The sequence below is a fragment of the Poecilia reticulata genome, chromosome 19 (assembly GCF_904066995.2).
Source record: "Poecilia reticulata chromosome 19, P_reticulata-male-v2, whole genome shotgun sequence".
Classification (NCBI taxonomy): Eukaryota; Metazoa; Chordata; class Actinopteri; order Cyprinodontiformes; family Poeciliidae; genus Poecilia; species Poecilia reticulata.
This window is the reverse complement of record NC_088848.1, coordinates 5,409,814-5,431,904: the sequence shown is the minus strand read 5'-3', so window position 1 is coordinate 5,431,904 and position 22,091 is coordinate 5,409,814. Positions and strand designations below refer to the sequence as shown.

At 39.4% G+C, this 22,091-nt stretch overlaps 1 protein-coding gene across 1 annotated transcript; it reads left to right on the top strand.

The window, feature by feature from the left end:
* The first annotated feature begins 565 nt into the window (after positions 1-565).
* Positions 566-16,593, top strand: LOC103481312 (G protein-activated inward rectifier potassium channel 1-like). The gene is made up of 3 exons (XM_008436710.3): positions 566-1,635; positions 13,163-13,379; positions 13,744-16,593. The coding sequence occupies exons 1-3, from the start codon at positions 967-969 to the stop codon at positions 14,409-14,411; spliced, it is 1,554 nt and encodes a 517-aa protein (XP_008434932.1). The 5' UTR covers positions 566-966; the 3' UTR covers positions 14,412-16,593.
* Positions 16,594-22,091: the final 5,498 nt, after the last annotated feature.

Sequence of the window (22,091 nt, the reverse complement as noted above, 5' to 3'; positions counted from 1 at the left end):
GCAAAATATAATTGTATCTTGTTGAGGAGGGAGAGTTTAACATTTCTCCTGGTTCATTTTCTTGTTTTTTTCTTTTCTTTTCTTGTGGATTAATAATGTTTCATATAAGTGTTGGATATGAAACAATCGAAAACAATACAGCAATGCTGCAAAACTCCTTATCCTTGTCTTTGATGATTTCCCAGATGTGTGATGCAAAAACAACAAAAAAAACAGACATTGAGTAAAAATAAATAAATCAAAGCCATTATATAATTTTAATTCCAATTTTTATTTAAAGAATGCCGTGATAGTAAACTAGTTTATTTTCTGATAATAAAATGTCCAGCCATTTTATTTATTTTTTTTCATTTTTTGAAGCAATAATTGCCTCAGGTTTACTTCTACTGCACCAACACTAGGGGGTACTAAGCAGCCGTAAATAGGCAGCTGGCGACAGTCAGCTGTAATTTCTTAGTTGTGCCTGAACTTATCTGCTGGATATAATAAAAGAAAAATAAATAAATGCACAGATCAAGGCGCATCCATTCAGATGTGCCTTGATCTGGATCTGAATCTGAATGAATCGAGGCGCATAATAAAAGGATGCCAGAACACCGCTGTGCCATAAGTGCGCACTAAACTGTTCCTCTTGCTCACTGGAGTGGAACTGTTTTTGAATACCACGCACAGCTTTGGTTTTCAGCCCTAAGCCCTTCCCTCAGAGGAGGAAGAAACACAAAGTTGGCACTTGGAAGAGACCTCTCTGCGTAAAAAGGAGCGAGCCTGGGTCGTGCGTTGCGCAGAATCGCTGCTCGCTTACTATTAAATTTACAGAAGAGAGGCGCATCTCCACCTCACAGGATGCGAGAATAGCGCGCTGAATGGTGCTGCCTGCTTTTGGGCACGGACGACGAAAAGTTGCGCAAAAAGCCCCAAGTCCTGCGCCAGGAGAACCCCGCTGTTTTCAGTTAGGCGAGTGGCACGATGTCGGCTCTACGGAGGAAATTCGGCGAGGACTATCAGGTGGTGAACACCAGCAGGAGCATGACTTTTTCTGCGCCGGTGAAGAGGAAGCGGCAGCGCTTCGTGGAGAAGAACGGCCGCTGCAACGTCCAGCACGGTAACCTTGGCGGGGAGACCAGCAGGTACCTGTCCGACCTCTTCACCACGCTGGTGGATCTCAAGTGGCGGTGGAACCTGCTCATCTTCATCCTCACCTACACGGTGGCGTGGCTGGTCATGGCTTCTATGTGGTGGGTGATCGCGTACATCCGCGGGGATCTGAGCAGCACCGGCCACGACCCGTCCTACACGCCGTGCGTCGCCAACGTCTACAACTTTCCCTCCGCGTTCCTCTTCTTCATCGAGACCGAGGCGACAATCGGCTACGGCTCCCGCTACATCACCGAAAAGTGCCCGGAGGGCATCATCCTCTTCCTCTTCCAGTCCCTGCTGGGCTCCATCGTGGACGCCTTCCTCATCGGCTGCATGTTCATCAAGATGTCGCAGCCGAAGAAGCGCGCGGAGACGCTCATGTTCAGCCAGGACGCGGTCATTTCGCAGCGGGACGGAAAGTTGTGCCTCATGTTCCGCGTGGGGAACCTGCGGAACAGCCACATGGTCTCCGCGCAGATCAGGTGCAAACTCATCAAGGTAGGCTGAGGCCGGAGACCAAGGTGCTCCTTTATGCGCAATCCTAACTCTGGAGATGTCATTATCAGAAGCAGAGACTAATTGTCCGTCACTTCATTTGCTGTGAGTGCTCATTAGGCTCTCAGAGGACGCCACAAGTCATGCATTGAATTTCTATTCAGCTTTTTAAAAAATGACGAAATTCCCCCTAGGGTTTATAATTTTATCATTAGATATATGATAATGGCTCACCATTCTACCCCCTGAAGATCTATGTCGGAGCTGAATTAATCACTGCGTTGTGCAGCTTTTCTTCCTCTTTGTTCCAGAACTGCTGAGTGTGCTGCCTGATGGAGTCAGGGTCATCAGAAACAATGTCCCACACATTAGGTGTCAGGGCTTTACACTAGCTTGCAAAATTATTCTTTCCACATTTTCTCATATAAATCACATTTCAGTTTATTTGGTGGGGATTTTTTTTTAAAAAGGCCACCAGGAAGCTGCTTATAATTGAAGACAAATTACCGTACATGTTCTCCGAAGGTTTTACAAATCTGCAAATTATAGCAATTCCATGGAGATGATCTCGATTTTAAAATCTTGACCCGCAGATTCTCAATCATATTTAGGTCTGGACTTTGACTGGACCATTATAACCCTGAGAAATGCTTGAATCTGCACCATTTCATTTCATTGCAGCGCTGGCTGCATTGTTGAGGCATGTTGTCCTGCTGGAAGGTGAACCTCTCTCACAGGCCCAAAAACAAAACAAAAAAACCTTTCCCAGGCCTAAATATTGTGCAGCCTCAGATAGGATCCCCTCTGGGATTCTCCAGTATTCAGCTGTATCTATATTATGCTAACTCTGACTGACTTCTCTCCCTCTGCAGCTCCTCCAGAGTCACCATGGCTGCATTAATTCTGCAGTCCTAAAAACATCTAATACAGAATATCAATACATGTTACAATTATTATATGACTTGTTTTCATTGTTAATGCCTTAGAGTTTATTGCTAATGTAAACAACAGAAGTTTATTAAGGAGAAATCCTTATTTTCCTTCCAACAACATAGTTTTATTGAAAGTTTGAAGCTGTATACAGCAAAAATGTTGTGGTGCATTGTTCAGCCCCAGTTGTAATGTGAAAAACAATGTGAAGAAGCTCAAAGTGCATAAAAACTTTTGCAAGGCACTCGATATCCAGATAATTACACCCAAACTGTGACTTTTGATTAAGAGATTGGTCGAATGAGGATCTGTATACACTGGGCGAGTGGTAGTGAATGCAAACCTCTAGGTTATACTTTTTCTTGAACATAAAGCCCTGGCACAGATCTGAAGCACAGAGAGTTGACAGTGAGAATGCATTTTATGAAACACTGTCAGTTCTAAAAAAATAAAAAAAAGCCAGAAGATAAAAGCAAAGCTGAGGCGGCTTCTGGTGGCTGTGATAGAAGAGAGGAGGAACACACATGACAAACAACTTCAAACTGACGAAACAGACAAACTCCAGCAACAAAATAGGGGTTTTTGCATCTTTTCCTGTCAGCAGGGAGATGCGTTTTGCATTTCTCCACAGTAATATTTTGTATTTGTGCTAAAAAAGTGAAGCTTCTGCAGCAAAATATCACACGGCACGGACTTCCAACGTAACTTCGCTGTTCAAACCGCTAAAAGATGTCTGCATTACTGCATATCTGTGACAGGTAGAGTTAGTGGTGCGTTCACAGTCGCTGCGATTTAATCTGATGTGACAGGCTACATTCTCCACGTCAGAGGAAGAGTTTTCAGTCAGAAGTGCTCCCACAGGATTTTAAGTTTATTCTCTGTAGAGCTTACATGATGTCATTTATACACCAGTACCTCTTGTCACTGCAGATTTAAAAGCTTTGATTAGTTAACTGTTTGTGGTTATGGTATCAGCTTCTTCTGAGATGACTTACATTTCTTTTTTTCATAATTTCTTCTCTAATTAATAGCCTGGAAAGGCGAAGAAAAATATGGTCTCTTGATTGCACTTAACAACCCATCAAAGGGGGACTAATCAGGGGAAAAATGCACAATCATCACCTTTTCTTCCTATAGAGGACAGTAGTAAGTCTTGGACTGTTTTATGTTCTGTTATCATTCTCTCTAATTCAGTCTGTTACTGTTTTAAACAGGAAACGCAGAATCATACATCATGTTGACATTATCTCTGTGGATTTACTATGTAAGAAGATTGTTGGGACAGTTTTAGCTTTTGTTTTCATCATTGGGCGAACACTTATTACAACATTAGATTCACAAGCAGAGATCTCCATCTATTCCATCTTTCCTTTACCTTTTAGCTTTAATAAACCTGCATGATAAATGACTGTAGGAACTTTAATTGTTGCTACTTTTTGTTCTCCCTGACTTTACTTTAGTTTAAAATGTCATTTGCATCAATTCAGATACAGATTTGTTAGATACTGTATATATGAAGTATCTTATTGGGATTCAAGCCAATAATTAGATCCCGATCTCTTACGTGGTCATTAAATTATCTTTTTGAGCTAATTTATGTGTTTAAATATCATTATCTAAATTACATCCTGATTCGGTAGTGCCTACAGGACAACCTGTAAAAAAATTCCAGATGTGGTATCCTCATCTTTTATATAGTACTTTTTCTATCCACACAGCCATAAAACACTGTGATTCTGCAGTTTAAAACAGTATGTAGCATTAAGGTGAATCATCTTCAGATTAAAGTCTAAAGCTGCCCCTGAACGATGAGTTTCATATTATGACAAAAGTTTTGTACACCTTGAACTTTTACAAATTTAATCACTTAACCAAAAACTTTGATATATTTTTGGAGAGGATTATTGGCCAGAGAGCAACATCAAAAAGTTCATTACTGTTGGCCATCTGAAACGTGTGGAATTATCTATTCATCCCCTTTCACTCTAAAACCACTAAATAAAACCTTCTGGGATCATACTCATTAGTACATAGTTGGTGCAATTTAAACTCAGTATAAACCAAGCTGTTCTATAAAGGCCTCAGAAGTTTATTACATAATATTGGAGAACAAACAGCATCACTAGGACATAGGAACCCAGCAGAGACACCAAGGAGAAAGACATGGAGACTTATATGGCGTTTTCACACCAGAAAGTCCAATAGACTCGGTTCAATTGGGGCCCTTAGTTGCAACATTTGTTGCATTTCCAGCTGATGAGGTTCACTTTCACTCTGCACCCTTTCAAACAAACCAAACCCTTTGAAAAACGTGTTCACCCCCTCACCTGTAGTGGCGCTGCACCAAGAACCACTGAAGGAAATGACATGAAAACCTGCGAAGAAGACATGAGTACAACTTCCTATTACAAAAAATGGAGTGGCGTCAGATTTCAGCGGTTGTAGGATTTCTTTTTTGTTGTTGGTAAAAGACCACAAGCAGATTTTCCCTCTAGCTCTAGACTCGTGCATTTTTTTTGGTTATATTTCCCCAAAATGCCCTGCGGTGTAGTTTGTTTCCTACTGTTGGAGCGCTCTCCAGTCACATATGCATTCGAACCGCTCCAAAATTCACTTTTTGGTCTACATCAGAGTTCAGTTGCACATTTACAATTCTACCCAAACAAACCAGACTTTCTAGGTAAATGAAGTAGAGTTTGATAAAATAGGACCAAACAGGTGTGAATGCAACATCAGTAGGTTAAAAAATCAACCCCTCAAACTTTGAACATCTCACTGAGCTCTGTTCATCAACTGACTATGAAGAGTTTGCCACAACTGCAAAGTTTCTAAGACATGTACCTAAACCTAGAGGTTGGGCAAGTAAATCATTAGTAAGAGAAGCAGCTAAGAAGCTCAACAACAGCTATTGCAAGAATAAAGGCATAAGTAACCTATTTTAAAATTTTGCTACAAATCCTCCAGGATAGACACAGGTGGGAGAAGGTGCTCTTCTCTGTTAAGATCAAAATCAAACTTTTTTGACCGTAAATGTTATGTGTGGTGGCAAACTACAAGTAGACGTCAACCTTCTTGCAAAGTAACACATGGAGGTGGCAGTACTGAAAATGTTGGATGCAAGAACAGCCAGAGTTTTAGTCACTAGATGTGAATGTCACTGTAAAACCGACATTCACTGAAAGGTTTGCAACGGTGACTACAGCAAAAGGGTTGTATCTCTAAGACTGCAGACCAAAGCTGGCCTCACTTTTCAGATTTTATTTATAATAAAATGAGACAACCATGAACAATTTCCCTTTGATATCACAATGATCCATGATTTTATACTGGCACATCATGTAACACCCCAATAAAACTTTCCTGAAGTCTGTGGTGGTAAAAGATCAGAATTCATCACCAGGAAGTACTAATCAATCACATTTAGAAACAGTGCATTAGTTTGTGGTCTGGTAACACTCTTTTCAAAACTCCGTCTTGCAGAAATCAGAGCTGCTGCAGGAATCTCAGTGAATGCTGCCTAACTGCTGCATGACCCGGTCGGTTACAGAGAAATTTAGGCTCAGGCACAAGTTGTAAATTCCTAAGAGGCCTGGATACTATGAATTTCTGCAAAAAAAAAGTAGAAGGAACACATTTCGGTACAACATATAACTCTAAACCCATACAACCATTAGTGAAAGGAGGAATAAATATTCCTGTTTCTGATGCATCTGCTGTTGATGGGTGTTGAAGTTAGTCTTGATTTAATTAATTTTATCTGAATAACATTATTAAAATTTTAATTAATTCCCACAGAACAACCCGGTTAGCATTTCTGCCTCACTGAAATAATATTACTGGTTCAGATCTTTGCTTTTTATGTGCAGCCTGCACCATCTCCTTGAAAAACACCCATGATGGTTAACTTTTCATTCTAATGAACAACTGTATGAAGTGTGTTCATACATGGCTGTGCAGTTCGAGCTTCAATAGTATTGATGACCTTCATGTCATTAATATTGAAAATTAATGATAAAAAATCCTATAAACTCTGAAAAATGTCACAGAGTAATTGTCCTTCATACCCACCCTGTGCTTTCCTGTAGTATGTGTTTCTAATTCTACATTATTAATACAAATATGATAAAAGAAAAAAAATATCCAACTGTGAAATGGACACCTCTCCTTAGAGTCTTCCTTTCCAGTAAATTATATTTTAGCCCTAATTCATCTTAAACAACTCCACAAATAGAAGTTACAGTTATCTTATTATTTTTTTTGTAAGATTTGGTGACAGGTGGCTTTTACTTGCTGGTTGTTAGACAGGGAAGGTGAAGAGAGTAGAAGCTTAGAGGCGTCAGTCCTGGTGAAGCTGTGATGAGGAAAGACAGATTCAGCGCATTCAGTTTACACACTGAGCCACACAGCAGCACACACTGTCTGCTTTCTAACTGTTAGCGTAACCATGTCATGTTAATCAGTTAGGCAAGACAGAAAGGCCTAAACTGTTTAAACAAGCAGCTACCATTTTTATGGAGAAGATGTCAAGCAAAGGTAGCTTGATCTAAACAACTTTTATGCAAATAGAAACTTACTTTGAACCGTGAATAGGTGATGGTGGTGACATCAGGCTGTGTAGCGTTTTCTTTTCAGTAGCTTGTAAGGAATTAGCCTGTTAGAAGCTGCAAAAGACCTGCCAATACATGGAATAACAGGAAAGATTCTTGAAATATGAGGTTTTTGAAAAAATAAGTCCAAAACATTTAAACCTTTTGACTTACAGTATTTTGCAGATAGCTAATCTGAACTGTAGCCATGTGCTTTCACAGTTTACTCATTTTTAATTCTGACCACATGGGAAGGGTGTATGCTGGGATCATATTGAAATACTATAAACATAGATTATCGCTCGTTTTGAAAATGCAGAAATGCAGAGTGCATGTTCCATGCCTTTTCCATGGGTGGGGTCTTAAAGAGATAAAAGTCCTTGAATCTTCATTAATATTGATGCAGCTATTGTTAATAAAACGGCAGAACACAGAGGTGCATTGAGCTGTGCAGCATTGGTGGGATACGCTTTTAAACGTCTGCTGTTAGACCCCTGCATGGAAGAAGAGACAAAGGAGAAAGGCAGTAAGCAGTGGCAAACAGAACTAAAATCCAGAGAAAGAGAGTGACAGCTGGGTGGTGCTCATCAGTGTCAGCAGAAGCTCTCTCAGTGGGTTGCAAAGGCAGCAGGAGATGGGAGACAGACATGCAGGAAGACAAGTCCACATTACTTGCAACATCTGGCACTGCCAAATACAGGAGGACAAGCAGAAAAAAAACACCTACACACGACCAGGCTTCAATCTCACTTAGGAAATGTTGCAAATGACGTCTCAGATGAGACGTGAACATTTGATTTATGGCCTCGAAGCCGAGCTATAAATTTGTTGACTAAACGTCAGCGGGTTTCCAATGTCAAAGCCAAGGACGACTCTGAAACAACGCACTTCTTAAGCTTTTGATGGTTCTTTACATCAGTATATAACGCGACAGCGGTCAGAACCACTGGCGCTCTGCTCCAGGTGGAAGTGAGTCACCGGGGATTGGCTCTGACTCTCAGGTGGCCCAGTAAATTAAACACTCCCTCCATATCAGCAGCTCTTTCAGAGGCCATTAATTCCTCCCCCTGTGGCACTGAGTGTTTAGCAGCAGGAGGAGAAACACACGAGGCTTTCACCTTGTTAGACCTTTCAGTGTCAAATATGTTTATCCTTCCGTAGCAGAAAGTGTATGGTTATAATTTAGCCACAATGCTTTAGTGTAAGTGAGTGCATCTAAAATAAAAGATTTTAGATATGACATGCTAGGGAACTTGTTTTTCATTTTCAGTGTATCCATCCATCCATTTTCTTGCACACTTGTCCCTTGATGGGGTCAGGAGGGTTGCTGGTGCCCATCTTCAGCTAACGTTTCGGACGAGAGGCGGGGTCACCCTGGACAGGTCGCCAGTCTGTCGCAGGGCAACACAGAGACATACAGGACAAACAACCATGCACACACACTCACACCTAGGGGCAATTTGGAAAGGCCAATTAACATAACAGTCATGTTTTTGGACTGTGGGAGGAAACCGGAGAGAACCCACACATGCACAGGGAGAAAATGCAAACTCCATGCAGAAGGACCGGGGCTGGGAATCGAACCCAGAACCTTCTTGCTGCAAGACAACAGCTCTACCAACTGCGCCACTGTGCAGCCACAGGATCTGAGGTTTTTATTGAATTATTGAGCACATTTATTAAACTTCGGTAAACGTCAAAACCGAAACGTTTGACCACGGTGCTTTAGTTCATTGAGGTTTACAAGCATCTACATACAGCTTCCCATTCCCTAGGCAATAGCCTAGTTAATGTCTGAGCTCCAGACATTGACTAGGCCATTGTAAAATAATTATGATTTTTGTTTTTTATTATTGTCCTGTCGGATTACCAAATGACAGCCAAGCTTTAGCAGACGGACAGATATTTGATTTTAGAATCATTTGGCAGACTGTGGACATTTGTTGCTGACTGGAAACATGGCCAAACATGTCCTTTCATCTTTCCAAAGGGCATTTTTCCAGAGTTTTGGTGATTTTTTTAATGTTCTGCAAACCTGGTTAGTGGTTTATGCTTTTCCTTCCAAACTCTGCAAATGACATCATGTGTCCCAGAAAAGACAAGGCGACCCCTTACGGGCGTGGGCGTGTTCTGTTGTTTTTTCTGGTTGTACTCTCTGTTTTAGTTAAAAAATTATATTAAGCTCTGCAGAACAGATGCAGCTGCAGAATGGGGTCTGGAAGAATGTTTGCTTTTATTTTGTACTGTTGATTATCTTTGTGTAAAATAAGAAAAGCAGCATCCAAAAATTATTCTAAAATATTTTCAAATATTGTGGATTAAAATATTAGAATCTCACAAAGTCGACACTTTCCTAAATAATTTAAAGGCATACTCATTTTGATAAAGCAAACTTCTAAAATTGAAGAAATGTTTTTTTATTATGAAAATCTCTTTCTTTGCTATTGGATTCAGAAAATATGAAGTACCGTATTTTCCGCACTATAAGGCGCACCTAAAAACCTTCAATTTCCTCAAAAGCTGACAGTGCGCCTTATAATCCGGTGGCCTTATATATGGACCAATATTGAGCCACAACAGGTCTAGCAACTACGGTAAGCAGCCGCCGACTTCATTTTCCTCGTAGAAGAAGTGCACGGTGCATGCTGGGATAGTTGTCAGAACGCTGGTTTGTTAATAAAGTTTGATAATACATTTACAAAACAATATCGCAACACCGTGAGTGAAACAACAGCTGTGGCAGCGTACTATATAAAGTACTGGGGGATCACTTCTTTACAAATGTGGATGTGTAATAATAGAGTACGAAACAAATTGGCAACCCAAACTGAAGCGTCTATTCTATGCACCTGATATATGAAAAAAGTTTTAAAATAGGCCATTCATTCAAGGTGCGCCTTATAGTGCGGAAAATACAGTATCTTGGTAATCAAAACTGGAAAAATATCCCTCGATTTAATATCAGACAATGAGAAGAAAAACGGCTATTTGTTTTACACACACTACATGAAAATGTACACCTCCTAATATAGTGACCTAAATCAAATTCTGAAATATACTTATCAATTACTTGGAGACATTTAACCTAGATTTTAAAGGCTACATTTTAAAGCAAGCCAAGCTCCAGAGATTAATGCATTTAGAAGCTTCACAGTAGCTAAAGACTTCACACTCACTCACAGATTTCCTCTCTGGAGAGTTTGCTCAGAGTGGAAGATTTACACATTAAATACTCCAGACTGGGCTTGTATGTGACTGACTCTGTCAGTTTTAAGAAGGATAGCATTGTTCTGTGTCCAGAAACCGAGCGTGCAATATTTTCCCACCACCCTCTGCACTGTCAGAGATACCAAATATGAGCCGTATCCTATATTTCCTAAAATAACACACCTTGGGGATTGATACACAATCAGATCATTGATTCTTGTGGCTTTTTCTAGCTTTTCTTAGCCTTGCATTAATCGTATTAGGCAGCTGCCGGCCTTGCTCTCTGAGTTTCAGATCTAAATTTAGTGGGCATGTAACATCGGCTGCATGTCTGCGCATTACTGAAGAAATAAACACTGATGCTGCATGATGGGTGACACTTTCCGTCGTGAAGGCGAGCCAGGAATCTGTGGGCACAGACGTCTTCCCGTGAAATGTCACACCCTTCTGTCCTCAACATCACTGTGAATACAAATGACAGCCTGTTTGCCATCTGTGGGCCGAGTGGCTACTTACTCAGGAAGCCAGAAAGACAAATAAAGTTAACGTTGGGCAACAGGAAGAGGTTCTTGATGCTAGACAAGTAGCCAATCTCACACTGTTACAGACTCAAATTAGCCTGTGACAGCAGAGGACTCAGTTATTAGTACAATTATAAAAGTTCAGAATAAATCTACTGCTGACAATTTTAAATACCAGGCCTGTAAAAATTGTTGGATGGTTGGACGGATGGATTTATGTGTGGATAGATGGATGGACAGGTGGTTGGTTGAATGTACTGGATGGACAGATAGATGGATTCCTGAAATATAAGTATTTTCTGGACTTTGTATTCTTTCTTCATAATTATCCAGTTTGAAAATACGTAGATGGAGTTCACCATCTACGTACCTTACCCCACACAGAGGAATAAAACCTGACGATCATCATCAGATTGTCATGGTTTCCATTGATCTGCTCTGATGTTGTAACTGATTTGAGTTTGAACGTAGTTTTTCTGAAGCGCAGATCTTGCTGTCTCTGTATTTTTAACTCATGACATGAATTAGCAGTAAATAGATGTGACTGCACAGTTTATCGTCTCATACGTCTGTCATTTAGTCTGAATATCTTCGTTGACAAATTCATTTGTCACTAAAGTCACAACTTAGGCTTATAATGTTGTCTAATGTCTGAGAGAGACGGAAAACAAGGAAGACAAATGTTTTCACACCTTTATTAACAAAACTGCCAATCATCGACGGCAAAGCTTTACTGCTGCTGCAGCTCCTGGATGAATTGTTACAGTCCATCCACTTCTTTCAACAAAAAGATTTTTGTTGCCCTGTCCATCAAAACCCCAGACTAGATGTGATGTTTCTCAATTTATGAATGTTGCTGGCCTGTTAAAGCTAACTGAGTTCAGGGAAAATCTGTCTTTTTCTCTTTATTTTCATCCTCCTCTTCAGTAAGAGGGTTGTGATGGAAACAATCCCAGACAGCTGCAGCGTCTTTACGTTTATTGGCGTCATGCCATCTGCTACTGAAGAATAAAATAACTTCCTGCACAATTCGTCTCTGTCCCTAAATACAGAAGGAAATTACCTTTTCACAGCAATTACATGCAGCCTTTAACACTTCCCTTCTCACCTGTCAGTTAGGGTGAAAATATGAATAAATAGAATAAAATACAGGCATGCAGCAACACAGTTGGAAGTAGCTTTGAATAAAAACTGTCCCCTAAAGTGCTGTTGTTTACCAGACATTGTCTGTCTGTCAGAGTAGCCTTGAATTGTGAATAGCTGTCACCCATAGGGCTATAAAACAAAGAAAGCAAAAGGAAGTGCTTTGAATTTTGAATTTTGGAAGAACTCATTCAACCGTCTTTAAGGCCTCTTAAGTATTCCCCTCATCTGTGAGGTCTCATTAGGACTTAAAGTGATGTTATTTAAATCACTGTTGTAAATCAGAAGCTTGTAGCAGGAGACAGTTAGATGCTGGCACAGATCGCAGCGGGAGCTAACATCTGTATCCTTCTCTCTGGGGTACAGCCAATCAGTGCAAAGGAAAATAAACTGAACTTCTGGATCGGTTGCTTTGCAAAAAGCATCCAATAGCATGTCAAAAAACATTTTGCTTTGGTAGATCAGCTTCCCAAGCTGCATTTTCTTCTGTATATGCTAGATATGCAGCACAAAAATTACCCTAAATGGGGAAATTTTTCTCAAATAATTTGGAGTTACATTCCACAGAAAAATCCATGAATAGGTGAAAGTGCAAACATTGAAATAAGTATGTCGGGATCCACTGGTTTGTGTAAAAAACATTGATGTAGAATATTTCTGACAAGAGGAATTTTAAGTAATGTTAACGTTTGAGCTTCACGTTGGGATTTTCCATGGATTTGATCAACATTCACCCTTTTCATAAAACTTGAACTTGACTGGTGTAGCTAAGAGCCGCTAGTTAAGTTCTTGTCATATGATTAGCATAGACGTCAAATTAATTGGGGGCTTTTAACCAGTTTTTTTTTTTTTTTTAACGGAAGGTAACAATACAACAAAAAAACAAATGCTTATGTCATGGCGGCCTATATAGCTACATTTTTGCCTCGTTCAACTAAAACTAATTTCTCTTTGGAAAGTAAAAAACTCACACGAAAGTTGTAGCGATATTTATGTTCATGAAGAGTGTCTGTACTGTGTTCAATCAGCTAATTTCTGGTGACATTTACTGCTGTATGAATAATCGTAAAAAAAAAAGAAGATCTCTTGGCAAACAAAAATGTCAATTCTTCTCCCAAACGTGTGAATCATTTGTGCTTCCAGTCTAGACAGACCCCAGAGGGAGAGTTTCTGCCTCTGGACCAGTGCGAGCTGGACGTGGGTTTTGGCACGGGAGCGGACCAGCTTTTCTTGGTGTCACCTCTCACCATCTGCCACGAGATCAACACCAACAGCCCGTTCTTTGATCTCTCCCAGCGCTCGCTCATGAACGAGCAGTTTGAGATAGTAGTTATTCTAGAGGGCATTGTCGAAACCACAGGTGAGCGCGCGCAAAATCTCACGTTCTCATTTCTGCCTTTTTTTGCTGTAACATTTGGATAACCGCTCCTGGTGCCCAATCTTTTGTTTCATCGTCTTTTAGCCCGTGGCACAGATCCCTTTCTCAGTTGTATGAAATATTGAACAGAATGTTTAATTTCATGGTTTTAATTATTCAGTAGCACAAGCTTTTACCCATCATGGCTGTATTTTTCATGTCTTCCCCCTGAAGCAGTTCGCTACTATTCATTTCCCCTCGTTTTTTGCTCTCTCAACTTACATACTTTTCTTGGGCTCTTTTCTGTACTTTCATCTTTTCTTGTTTATTTTGAAAACGTCCCTTGCTCTGTAACTTCTCTTTGTAGGTATGACATGCCAAGCGAGGACATCTTACACGGAGGATGAGGTCCTGTGGGGCCATCGATTCCTTCCGGTCATGTCTCTAGAAGAAGGATTCTTCAGAGTGGACTACTCCCAGTTCCACAACACCTTTGAGGTTCCCACGCCTCCCTACAGTGTCAAGGAGCAGGAGGAGAAATCCTCTCTGACGTCCCCGAATCCCGTTGCCATTGCTCCCACTCTCCCCTCGCCTCTGCTGGGCAACAGAGTGGGCCGCCGGGAAAGGCTTCTCTCGGCCGACCACGCGGAGCACCCGGAGGATCAGGCCTCCAGGCTGCCCAGCAAGCTCCAGCGGATGAGCTCCACCAAGGAGGAGCACCTGTGGAGGGCGCTGAAGACGGGGACGGCTTTGCCCGGCGGTAAAGCCTCCAGCACTGGAGACCTTTCGCTCAGCATCCAGCGGTTCAGGTCCAGCTCCATCCCGGCTGTGAGGCACGGACAGCCTGAGGAGCAAGTCAAGCTGCTGTCCCTCGATCTCGATGCTGACGAGGGGGATCTGGTGAAACACAGACAGCCAACAGCAATTAGCACCATCGGCGCTGCGACGCCAGCACCAGTCCCTTTCCCCTCGATGGGGAGTCGGCCAGAGGACAATCTACCCGCAAAACTGCGCAAAATGAACGCTGACCGCTGATAAAAACTCTAAAAAATCTCAAACAGGCTACAAGGGCATTGCATAGAAACAAAGACTACTGTGACCTAGATTCCCCCCTGCAGTTTTTGTTCTTTACTGTTCACTTAATGCAATCTCTTTACTAAGCTGTCGATTGCCACAAATAGGACGATGCCAATAAGCCATCCATCCGCTCAAACTGTGAGTCAGTTTTGATAGATCACCATCTGTGCCCCCCACAGACTTCTAACACTTATCTGTGTGTGCTTGTTTTTTTTTCTACACAGTTACATCACATGTTCTCTGATCTTCATAAACTGCTGTATGTTTTTCTAACTGAAAAAGCAACAAAGGGATGAATAAATAAATAGAAATGACTATTTGCCAAACCTTCCCCAAACCACTGCTTTACCAGGCACAACTTAGGAAAAAAAGGAACATGATAAAGTATTGAATAAGAAGTTTTTGGTAATTTTGTAATAATTTACTATAATAATGTAGATTATTGTGTATAATTTACACTATAATTTAATAGCGTAAATTATAGTGTAAATGTACACTAGCTTACAGTGTAAATCATACACTATAAGCTAGTGTACAATTTATTTGCAGTTGTTTTTTATATTACCTGGCTTTCTTTGTTTTGTTTTTTTTTTTTTTATTTAGCCATTAGCTATAGCCTAACTCAGGATATGTAGCCATTACTAGTTGAACTCATGATTATTTAGGAGCTACACAGGGAGAAACCAGAACTTTATTGGCAAATTGTTGGTTTGTTACAAACTAGTGATGAACAGGATTCAATGTGCTTGATCAGTTTGGTCTTTTCTACTCAGTGGCCTGTGTAAAGGGCTAACATTTGCGCTGAACGGCTAAGGCTAAGTCTATGTTTGCTAGTGTTACGTTTAAAATACAAAGGTTTGAGCATTTCAGAAAATAGTTTTAGCTATTGCTTAAAACTCTGCATGTGTCACTTATTTCATGACCATAACCTTGCAATCTTAAGCAAACAGGCTGCATTTATGCTAACATTAGCATAAATAGCTGGATAGCATAAAATGGGTTTTAAAGGCTCATCATATGTTTCCAACACATTGTGTGTCATAATGGGACTTTTTTGGCTTTTTTAACACTGTGAAAATTACACCCTGAGTGGTGATGACATACCATAAAACTCACAACTCATAAATGCGAACCCTACTGTGACTCAGTGTGCACAAGTGAATAAAACTTAATGAAACCAGTCTGAGAACGCACATCACACAATATTAATGTAGGAAACAAAAAGTTAGCTAGAATCAAATTGCATTTTGTTTTAAATAAGAAGAAAATCAGCTTGCCATAAACTGCACATGTACCACATATCCTGGTGCTACATTGAGTGAGGTGTGACTGGCTCATTAAGTTTACTAAATCAGATCATTTTGCATCTCCAGAAAAGAGAAAAACAATATAGATATGATGAACGCATTGAGGTACTATACTCATTGTTAATATAAAGATATTGTAAGCAACCACTGTACATTTATTAATGGTGGATATTATTTATACTTAGGGCTTACATCTTCTGAGCTCCATTTCAGAAAAAGTATCTGAAACGCCCAATGAACTGGGAATTGTGATTTGGAATATTTGACATCCCTGAGCTACTTGCAGTCACAAAAAATGGCTGCCACACACACAAACACACACACACAAAAAAAATATAGTGAATTTTGCACAAATAAACAGTTTGACTTCTGTTTATTGTATCTCAATAATCCAGTGGCATTAATGTACACCCTCCGTTTGTGAACATGTTCTTTTAGAATATGAATGCACAGGCTGTGAAATGGAGAGGAATACAGTATTATTGTTGTGTCTTGCTAATAGTCGTTAGCCTTGTCATAAAATGAAAGCTAAATACATATAAAATATATTCTTTAATGGAGAGTTTATTTTGTCAGTCAGCATTTATTTATTTATTTATTTATTTATTTGAATTTGTTTATTTTATTATGTTTTATTTTGTCACACTCTTTTTGTTAGACTACTCTATGTATGTCGTGAGCTTTTATTGTTTTAACTCTGTTACTATTTAGGTTATTTTTATTTCATTATCTGTGTGGTGGGTCTGGTCAAGGTAAAATAAGTAAATAGATAAGTAAATAAAATTGATTGACAAAATAAGCTCCCACAATAAAAATATGTTTATCTACATTGACTTTTGTTTATTTTTAGTTTTTAAATGGGGACATTTATTTATTTGATGGAAAACTTTGAAAACATTTATCAATATCAGTATTTATTTTTGAATGAAGCAGCTCTTCATAATTTCGATCTTTAAAAAAAAAAGTTTTTAAAAATCAAAACTTTCACATTGCACAATCAAATCGCATTCAAAAGACACCATGAAAAGCTTTTTTTAAGTGATGTATTTAAAATAGAGCTGAAACCTTAAATACTTTGATGGTTTTGATTTTTTTGTTGTTCTTTTTGTGTAAATTGAACACTTTTTCTACTAATGCATTTCAGTGGTTTCAAAGCTTTTGGCTGGTGGGTAAATGAAAACAAAAATACGTTGGCTTAGATCCTTTTAAACCTTGGCACTATTTTCTATATTTCTACAAACGCTGTTCTATTTAGACTTGGTTTTGTTTGGGTAACTTGTCAGCAGTTAGCACAGTAAACAGACGGGGTGGCACAGTTCATCATGTGATCCGTCTCATTTTGGTTTGGTTCAAAACATAGTGATAAGATATCAGGGCAAGTCATGATGATACAGTCAATGTATTTATTAACTTTTTCTACATATGTTATAATTCAAAGTCTTGACTTAAGCTTTGTGATGGTGCAGTACGCCATCATGTTGGCATGTTAGAAAACATTTGGGGGAAATCAGTATCTGATCTATTGCTGATTTTCAAAGTTTGCTCAATTTCAAATAAAAGCATAGTCTCCACATCTTTGGTTATCTCATTTCATTTAGAAAGACACAATATCAATGAAAGCAAAAATAAATCGAAAATAAATGTAATAAAGCGAAATAAACAACCCAATCAGAATATCGGTCCCGCAAATAGTTTTTTTTATTGCATCTAGATCAATCTATGTACCATTTACAGATGCTTTTGACCATAACTTGACATGTGTATGAATGTCCCTGATGGCTCAAATAGCTGAGATATTAGATCTGAACAAAACTGGAATGAGCTCCAAGAATATCAGCCAGAAGCTCATCAAGAAGGCGACAGCGCTTGTAGCGATTGTTGGGAAATGGAAGAAATATCAAATAATTTTCTTCATGCAAGATGTTGCCATATGGGGTGAGAAAGTTCAACGGTCTGCCACATTTAAACAAGAAGAGTTTGTTAATAATCTAAAGGTAGATGGGACCGTAGTCACTAAGAACACTGCAGCAACATGTGGCGGGATTGACATTTTTCAAGCCCCTCCAACAGAACAGTCCCATCTCCATGTTAGGTTTCCCAGTGAACATCTAAATGGTTGAGAGAAAGCTTGGGAGAAAATCCTCTGGTAAGACACAGGAGCAAAATGTTTGCTCTGTTTGTGCTCTGATGTGAAACTCATAACTTTCATGACTGTACCTTGGCATGACGTCAATGGATTGGTCAAAGGAAAACATTAAGGTCATTGTGTGGCGAAGTCAGTCTCGAGATCTTGGTCTAAATAAATGTAGAGCAATCTGATACGTCTAGTTACCAAACAGCTGGCAAGAAACCTAAAGGATTTAGAGTTTCTGTAAAGAGGAGTGGGTCAAAATCTCTCCTGAAATAATCACAAACCTTTTTACCAGCTACAGAAAATGTCTTAGTGCTGTGTTTGCAGTTTGTCAATAAAGGTTCCTCCACTGAGAGTTAAGCCTTTGATGGGGGGATCAGATACTTATTTACCTCAATTACAAACTTATTTTAATGCATTTTTAGAATAACATTTTCATTACTACACCTGAAGGGCGTTATATACTTTTTTCTTTAATTGTGAACTGCTTTACTACAAAGTGAAGTGTAGGAATGCAGGGATGTGTACCACTACAAATATGCACATAAGGTAAAACTTTATATTACAACTCCTAAATAATAAATTCTCTGAATAAACGGTAAACACCTTTTTCATACATCTAAAGCAGCCATCATATTTCCGTGTGACTGCAGTGTGCTTGGTGAAATTGTTCAATATCCAGAGCTCTTTCAGCCTGCAGAATGCGTCAACAACAGCTCATATTTCACCTTGGATGGCTAAATTACAGATCATCAAATATTAAAGCCTTGCATGTGTGTCTGAGGCTTTTCCTCTCTTTTTAAAGGAAGTTCTAAGAGGGCACAATGTGTAAGTATAAGAAACTCCAGAATAAAATCCCCTGGTGGCTGATAACCTCCTGGCTGGAAGGTTAACTAACTTCTCTTCTCCTTCTTCTTTCTTGAAATCAAAGCCCTTGACCTTCCCCTGCATCTCCAGATTCGGCTAATTATTGCGCCTTCAAGCCGACATAAGTCACGGTGTTGACTGGCTCGTTCTGGGTCTGGCGCTGCCTTGATTATGGCTATCAGGATGAGAGGCAATTTTCCAGACATTACACATCTGAGGACATCCAGTGCTAATTAGTCATACAGCAGAGAATAGCTGAAAAAAAAAATTGATTATGCAACTTGTTGACAGTACAAAATGACCTCCATCCAGCTTAAGTTTAAAGTGACTCAGATAAATGATGTGGGAAGAATAAATCACAGATCATTTCTCACTTAAAACAGTAAGCACATAATGATGGAGTTAAAGATTTTATATGTGTTCAAGTTGCATTTTTGGATTAAACTGTGTTGCATGTAGGCAGCATTTAAACTGTGCAGTTAAACAGAAAAACAACAGTTAAAGTGAACATGTCTGAACAGAGAGGGTTCATACAACAGTGTCGCCCTGGGCGAATCCTCCATCCTGCCACTGAGAATGTGACAAGAACTGTAATTATTTAACTGTTTAAAACATATTCCACAAGTTTAAAGTATCATTAGAGAAAAGGGTACTCAAATATAAGCATTCAAGGGCCACAAATTTATATTTCTTAACCCTTTCATGCATGAATTATGATCCTGTGAATCAGGATTTTTTTTCCAATTTTTTATTTTTTTTTCTTAAGGCACAAAAAAAGGCAGGAAAAAAAGGTACAAATTTTTTCTGTTAGGTGATTAATTGTAATTTTCTCCAAATACAAAGTTGTTATTTGAAAAATACATCAGTAGTATTGTTCTTTAGAGCTTATCTGATGTCACAATGCTTTTTCTTTTACCTGCAAGAGTCGTCTACAGCAGAAGGAGGGACCGGGTCGGTCAGCATGCGTTTTTGTCTGTCGGCCATATTGGATTTAACCAAAATAATTTCTTGCATTTGCAGCTGATGGTCAGTAGTTGATTGTGTATTTTTAGATGCATTAGTGTCCACATCAGTGGTCTGTGTGCATTTATAACGTAAAAATCCACAAGAAGCACAAGAAAGTGGCTTTTAGATAGCTGTCTACTGTAGTGACCACTATGCATGAAAGGGTTAATGGATCAAAGGTCGGTTATAGCTTGATAAAATCTTAGTTAATTTATTTTTTTAAACTCAGAATTGAATAAAATGTCTCTTAAAATGCAATTTCAAATTGGGAATTCCTATCATAACCATACCCTCAAGGCAAATTAAACATATTAACCCTATTGGAGTAGTGCCGCCCCTGGGACACCCTGGGTGTAGAGCCATATTGCTCGTGTCAGAAATTGCTAAAATAGTGGTTTAATAACAAAAAGCATCTGGATACAGACTAAAAATGAACTGGTTCTTTGTATATTAATAACTTTGTGCATAATCAGTCTGACAAACATTAAATGAACCTTCTACTCCCTGATATTTCTAAAGCATTTTCAATATTCAATATAAACAGACTCATATAGGGGCTGCCCTTGAGTTGAGCTGTGAGGAGCTCGTGGTTTATGGGCTTTACTTCATACAGCACATTTTTATGTCACAGCATAATGTTTCTCTGCCACATTAATTTCATTACTGCGACTACACGGTACCACTTTATACTCAATCGTTTGCACCGTAAAATGGTATGCAAATAGGTTGTTTATCCAAGAGTAAATGTATGAGTGGCATCTGGCGGGTTGTGGCAGTTGTCATGTGGGGGAAGACATCGGAACAAAGCCGTGTCAGCGTTAAACTGAAAACAAATGTGTGCAGCCAGGAAGAAACTTAGACTCTTCCAAAAGAAAATTATGAAAGTGCTTTCCCCCCAGTTTTATTATATTGTATTATTTTAAAACGGTACAATTATGCTTATATGTTAGACCAGATATTCGACAACTGAGCAATATTCCTTTATTATGTTTTTGACAGAATACCTTGAAGGTAGGACAGAAGCTAAAAAAGGTCTCTGAATTCAAATAATTAGGTGTTATGTTTGACTGAAATTTAAAACTGTTAAAAAATATATTAAAAAGTTATTAAAAGGTGCACTGATTGCAGTTTTCTGGACGATTGGAGATGCCTGACCTGCTGATTTCGATTTTGTCTGATTCAGATTTTTTTTGTCTGAAATGTCAAAAAATGACATTTCAGCTAAATGTAGCAAGAAAGTCGCTGAGTTGGCAACAGTGGGGTGATGATTGTTAACCATAAATAAGCAGACATGACACGGTGGATCAAATCTCTCTCACAGCAGAGCAAAAGAGGACTGTGGTTGATTTTTAGGCCTTTGATGATCTAAATGATGATGTAGATAAGATCGTTGGATAAGATCGGCTTCACGTGTAAGTATCAACTGATCACCGATTCAATTCAGTACGTCTTAGACATAAAAATCTATCCAGACTTCAAATGTGTATCTAAATACAATGACAATCTCACATTTCCTTTACTGTATGACAAGTTGGTTTCAGTGATGTAGAGCAGCTTTAAGGCGTCAGGAGTCCTGATACGAACCTCTGAGATTAGAAAACGTCTTTTTAACAGGAATCATACTTCTGAGGTCTGAACATGAATGAATGTAAGAATAATCAATTCTCTCTCTCCCCGAGCTGCAAGAACAAAATGAGATTCTCTCTTTCCATCCGTCTTGACACATTTTCTTGGCAGAACTTCTTATTGTGTGGCGTCTGACAGCTATTGTGTCGTTGGTCAGAAAGTTGAAGTGAGGGTGGATCCGACACTGACAAATTCTGCAGTGAGAGACCTGAAGATGGCACTGGAGTTCTCGTGAAGTACGAAATGTCCGCGCTGGAACAAGCCTTTTTTCTGTTCTTGTCACCTACAAATAAAAGGACACATCTCATTGTTCCTGCGGGTGCGTTCACACTGCAGCCTGAAGTGACCCAATTCCGATTTTTTGGCAATTCCGATTTTTTTGCCGGGGCCGTTCACACTGCCAGTAAATGCGACCTGTATACGTTCTGCAGTGTGAACAGGCAAACGACTTGAAAGTGTCCCGCATGCGCAGTAGAGGGCGCAATAGCGTCAGAGTTCTCAGTGTTCTGCCAACCTCCATGAAAAGAAGAAGTGCTCAGTGTTTGCGAAAGTAAACATGGAGGCTAACGGTATAGCATAGCTTACACATTTGAAGTTGTTGTCCGGCCGGAGCAGCATATTAACATAGCATATTAATCCTCATATAGTCCGTCATATGGTTGTTGTTTTTCTTTCCGCTTGCGCGTATCAGGACGGAGAATA

Bases quoted from the DNA above. Each gene is read 5' to 3' on its own strand.
- LOC103481312 (XM_008436710.3), top strand. From the start codon at position 967: ATGTCGGCTCTACGGAGGAAATTCGGCGAGGACTATCAGGTGGTGAAC. The intron at 1,636-13,162 runs GTAGGCTGAGGC...TTGTGCTTCCAG, and splicing joins TCAGGTGCAAACTCATCAAG to TCTAGACAGACCCCAGAGGG. The intron at 13,380-13,743 runs GTGAGCGCGCGC...TTCTCTTTGTAG, and splicing joins GGGCATTGTCGAAACCACAG to GTATGACATGCCAAGCGAGG.